This window comes from Thalassophryne amazonica, chromosome 9, assembly GCF_902500255.1.
Source record: "Thalassophryne amazonica chromosome 9, fThaAma1.1, whole genome shotgun sequence".
NCBI lineage: Eukaryota > Metazoa > Chordata > Actinopteri > Batrachoidiformes > Batrachoididae > Thalassophryne > Thalassophryne amazonica.
The window spans coordinates 61417007-61423006 of record NC_047111.1 but is presented as its reverse complement, the minus strand read 5'-3'; the positions used below and the strand labels follow the sequence as shown (position 1 = coordinate 61423006).

The window sequence follows — 6000 nt, the reverse complement described above, 5'->3', positions numbered from 1 at the left end:
TAAAATATCTTCATTTATCTCAATTGGGTCCTATTATAAAGAAAAATCACTGTTCCTTTGTATCACTTTCACCTTGCATATACTGCATTTTACACTTCTCAGACAGTCTGAGCTAAAGTGTATCTAGACAATCAGTCGTCATTTGCCCGACTGATGAATCATTCAGTCAGTCAGTTAATTCATTATGTCATTACTGGTGCAGGATGTCCCTTGTGTCCTCTCAAAGAGTTGTGCTATTATACACATAAGGATTCTGTTCCAAACGCGTGACAAAATGTGGAATGTTTATGCACAAGACGTGATGGACACATTTGAAAACTGGCGACTCGGTGCTTACATTCATTCAGTTCACATTCAGCGTGATTGTTCTTGGGTAAATAGTCAACTGTCCATAATTATTTCTGTCTGAAATTAAGAATGACTCAAAGCACCTGATAGACATTTCTGGTAATTAGAAAATTAAATTTAAAGGGCGGTCTTGGTCTTTGAAACAGCAAAATAAAGCTGTCTGTTTATGTATTAAATATAAAAACATATTTGATTTCCACTTTAGCTTCTTTACAGTCAGTTATGCCCAGTAGCTCTACCCAGTGAAATTGTCAGTGAGGAAAACAATCTCTTCATTTCATTCATGGTGTCTGCTTCTAAATTCAAGTCCAACAAATAGACTCAACAAAAATCTACAGTATATCGTTGAAAAAAAAAAAGTGATTGTTCAAAGAAGTGCTTGGGTTGTGGTTGGTCCAGCTTTGGCTGCAGAGACGAGATGTGAGGTCATGGCTGTTCTGTCCACTCCCCGTGCTCACAGTGCAATTGGTTACTCCATGCCATTCCGCAGCATCTGATTGGCTGCGATGAGCATGACACTAATGATGAAAGCCATGGCAAATGCACAGATCAGGCTTTTCCTAACGCATGTTTGCCGATTCTTCTTTTTAGGATGTACTGAGAAGAGCAGAGAAGATGGAAAAAACAGAACAGTTCTGTTAAAATGGAATAGAATTACACAGACCTGGTTTGTGGCTCTCAGTTAACAATTACAACTGACCCACAGCAATAAGCTGCTGGAGCTATCAAAACATTGAAGGACATTATTTGACACACTCTTATATATAATATCACATTAACAGTATGCGGTAGACACATTATACTTACATCATAAATACCTCCTAAGAAGATGATAATCTGAATACCTTTTAGGGTATTTTCTTTTCTTTTTCGGGGGTGGCGGTGGTATTGACATGACTGAATTTTCTCAGTAATGTAACAGTATCTTTGGGTTGACTGATCTAATATTTCGGATCATTATCTGTCTGATAATGACCAAAATTACTGGATTGGACTTTAGGGAGAGAGGGGTGGGGCAGCAAAATCTGATCAGATCCATCTTCTGTTGCACATCTGGGTCACGTCGTATCAGGTTTTCCTTTTGGGGAGTAGAATATTAGTCGATTTTATTGTTATTTTTTATGGCATGTTAAGCACATGGTCATTGTTTTAAGACAGGCAAAATAGTTTTGGATTAGTATCAATATCAGCAATTACTCAAGGTTCCAGTATACTGGTAATATGTCAGAAAAGTGGTATTGTGCCATCCTAAGTATTGACAGTTTGGTACATGTATAACAAAATATCTACAAAATACAAACAAAAATAAACAGTAACTATATTCACACAAAGTTACATTATTTATGGCAGTCCATGAAATGTTGTAAATTATGAGAAATATACATCTTCCTCTCTGATTTGAGGAAGTGAGCCGGTTTGATTATGTGCTTTGCCTTGAAGCTATTGATAGTTTCACAGGCAGATTAACTGAATACAGGAATAGGTTTTCTATCAAACAGCCTGCAATCAGTCTCAGAGAAGACCACATCTTTACAGAATATAGTTTTAATTAGAGCCCGACCGATATGGATTTTTTGAGGCCGATGCCGATAACGATATTTGGATGAAAAAAATGCAGATAATCGATAAATCGGCTGATTTGCAGATAGCCGATAAATCAGCCGATATTATTATTATTATTTTTAAAATTAATAAAATGTTCTTTTTTGGACCTTAACAAAAAAGGTATGAGCTAAAAGCTGAAGCTTTGTCCTCATATTGATTAACTTTATAACAGAGAAGAATGAGCAAATACATATCCTTAAAAATAGTTGTGAAATACATCTGATCTTGTACCTCTTGTTGCTGCAACTTAGATATAGGTTCAGGATAAAGATATAGATCCTTATAAACTTGCTTGTATGCTTTTGTCAGCTGATGAGTGCAGTGTGATGGCGAGCTACGGGGGCTGGTGATGAACACATTTAAGCAGGGTGTAAGCAGCTCTCAGTTGAATGGAGTCAGAGCTCCATCTACTGGACAAACGGTGCAAGGACATTTTACAATGCCAACACAAACATTATTTCAGTAACTGTTCTGTTTATGAGAAATTATCGCATTCTATCGGCAAAATTTCAGCCGATAGTGAGTACTTTGAAAAGGGCTTATATCGGCCGATAATATCGGCCGGCCGATATATCGGTCGGGCTCTAGTTTTAATGTTGCTGTCCACTCTGTCATCATTGTCTGAGTCTGCATACGGTTTAAAAATTAACTAGCATGTTGCCTGTGGGGATCCATGGGCTCTAGATTGGGTAGCATTTATAAAATAGGCAGCTGACATATTTTAAGGGTGGTAATAAATTGTGCAAAGTTTCCAAAGTGATTTGAAATAGTGTGTAAGTCCAGAATGTTTTTTGAACCTTAGAAATTAGACCTCAACAGTTTTTAGAGGAAGAACTCAACCCTTTTATTTCCTGTTAATTATGTAATTTTTTAATGTTAATTTACTGTCTTAATGTATTTATAAATTGTATAGGTTCTTGTTATCATATCACACTATTATCATCATCATTGATATTTTTGTTATTATTATTTGATTGTGCCGATTCAACATGCAGACCCACCTCAAATTTGCTGTGGCGACCCCGAGTACAAACAAGGGAGCAGCCGAAGGGACTTACTTTTTACTTCTACTTTCGTCATTTGATTTTTAAATGGACCACAATGGAAATAAGTGTTTTCACACCTTTTGAAGACATTTCCACATCCCCAAAGTCTCTTCTGTCTGGTTGCTACAAATGGAATTTTTGTCTTTGGTGTGTGATGAGAATGCTAATTTGATCCTGGTGATGCATTGCCTTTAACCAAAACGAAAACAACAACTAGAAGAACTAAAAGTTGACTTTTGTGGTCTTTGTTTCTTTGAGCTATACTTTGTCTGTGTGAACCAAGTCTTCAGAGGAAACATGTCCAATGGTTTAAAGAAAACACCACATACATAGGAGGCATGAGAACTGAGGGAGAACCTTTTCTGTGCTATCTGCTTTATGATAACATCTGTGAAGATTGGCAGTTTCCCCCTCAAACACCTAATCTCTGGAGTTTGAGAGAAGACGACAAGTAGAGACAAACATGTCCTCCAACACACTTTGGAGCAGCAATCAAACATTTCTCTGCTGTCAGTCCACTTGTCACAGTTTGTTAGAATCATACACTACATCAATAAATCAAGTCAGGGTTCTGAGCTGAAGATCTAAAAGGGACTATAAAAGGCATTGATGTCCCATCGGACAGCATGAAGATGGGAAGGAATCAGGTGTGAAAGAGGGAATGGTAGGATGTGGAAAGTGGACTGAATGCAGATATACAGGGAACCAGTTAACCTCTTTGTATATTTTCCATATTCTTTCTACTTTTATTTCCTCTTTCAGCTTCTTTATATAATACTTTTCTCACAATCAAACCACATAGCACACTCTTAACACTGGAAAATTTGAACAAGCGAGTGCCAATTCAGCACTTTTCTGATCCTTTCTTTAGCCCTTTATCTCCTCCTTCGCTGTCCCTCCTCCACGAAGTTTCTTCCTTTCCTCCCAGTTGTCTCTTTTTAGGTTGCCTCGAGACTGTGGGCAAGCGCCCAACGGCTTCATTATGACTCTCCACGTTTCTTAACAAGTTCTGTTTTTCTTTGACTGCCTGATTTAGTGAGTCTGATTTAGTGTGAGGTTTGCAGCAGAACTGGAACTTGTAGCTCGTGATCAGATCAGCGTTTATGTTTCACTAATCTTTAGTGTGCTACAAGTTGGTTTTACAAAACAGTTGAAATGAAATAAAACAAGTAAGATGTGGTTTAGTGCAGTATATATATATATATATATATATATATATATATATATATATATATAATTATTATTATTTATATGTACATTGTGTTCAAAACCCCCGAAATATAAAATGTTGATTAACAGTGAAATACATCAAGTGAGGACAGCAGAAAGGATTACTGTGTCTCTCTAAAATCCCTCTGGGACATATACTGTTCCAGGGAGAAAAAACACACAAGATAAATCATCTGACATTTCTCACCCTTCTCACTCCATTTTCCATCTTTGCCCCCAGCAGACCCTACAGGTCACTGAGAACCAAAATATACATCATTACTTCTATCCGCAGTGTCTGCACTCCAAGGAATAACGTGCAATAACATCCACAGTACCTGTTAGTTCCATAACACCTGCAAAAAAATCATATAGGTCTTTATTTCCCCCCAGCATGAAGTGGTGCATGGTGCAACGAAGCGTTATTGCTCGTTTGCACTCACCATAGTGTTCATTTTAACACCCACAAGCCCATGTCCTGTAAATACTGTAGCTTGTACACATGTGCTTGTGTAGGAGTGCAAAAATGAGATTTGGTCAGACACGTTCATATCGTCCATCACAAGACAGCATTTGTGGCTTAGACTGTCAAAAACCAGGATTAAAGTCCAGTATCATTTGTTTCCTTATGTAAAGAGCACGTCACTCCTATTCATCTTACATAAGTGGGTTGGCAGCACATGTACACATCTGAACATACAAGTTGCCTGCAACGGCATATTAGTACAATGGCATTCATAGGCACTGTAGGGGAAAATTAGTGGGAGGAGAAAGAAAACTCTCACACACACACACACACACACACACACACACACACACACACACACACACACACACACACACACACACACACACACACACACACACACACACACACACTTGCTCTTGTAACCCACATTATTTATCAGAATATTAATATGTAGTCATCTTTAGAGCCGTCACATCTCATTAATGTGCACAACAGCTTTTACAAGAGATGTATAACCTCTGGGAAGCAGGGTGGATTAGTGGTTAGCACTGCTGTCTCAACGCAAGAAGGTCTCTGGTTTGAGTCTGACATAGTCCTTTCTGTGTGGAGTTTGCTCTGGGTACTCAGGCCTCCTCCCAACTCCTGATGGACTGGAAACCTTAAATTGTTCAAAGGTGTGATTGAGTTTGGCTGTCCATATGTGTCAGCTTTGTGATTGACTGGCAGCCTGTCTAAGCTTCTCGCCAAGTGACTGCCAGGAATGACTGCTCCCTCCAATAATAACAGTGATTATATTATAATCACTATACTGTCCTGTTGTTGCTTCCTGCTTGATTATATGGCTGTTAGACTTTGATGCTAACCTAAGGTGATGACTAGATTTAGTATCATGTCAGTGTAAATGAAGTCCAAAACATTTGACTTCCTGTGTGTTTCTTTCAATGTTCATTATTCTGACTGGCTGTAAAAGTGGTGATTTTCCTGAAAAATTATTCTTATGTTTAGTTTGTCCAATTACTTGTGTGCTCTGAAAATAGAAGAAGGGGCCTTTTTGTCACTGTATATAGAACAAAATTTGTCCTCTGCATTTGACCCATCCTAATTACAGTTAGAGACAAACAGTCCTGTGCCCGGGGGGCAACTCCAGGGGCTTCATTTAGCAAGCTTTTGTATCCACTAGACTTGTGCTAAACTATGCGTATTGACATTTCTACGGAAAGTATGAAATTTATCAACTTTTTATCAATTCATTGACTTAGAAAAGTGTCTAGACATAGTCACAGCTCTGACCGTGTGCCTGCACAGCATCTAGTGGTACAACAG

The 6000-nt window shown here is 38.2% G+C and overlaps 1 protein-coding gene across 2 annotated transcripts in view; it reads right to left on the bottom strand.

The window, feature by feature from the left end:
* Positions 1-632: 632 nt before the first annotated feature.
* LOC117517245 (calcium-binding protein 8-like) overlaps positions 633-6000 on the bottom strand; it is a 152344-nt gene continuing 146976 nt past the window's right edge. For both annotated transcript variants that reach the window (XM_034178188.1, XM_034178189.1), the window contains one exon: positions 633-945. In XM_034178188.1, coding sequence (XP_034034079.1) covers positions 818-945 — 128 coding nt within the window. In that variant the 3' untranslated portion in view covers positions 633-817. The remainder of the gene's footprint in view (positions 946-6000) is intronic.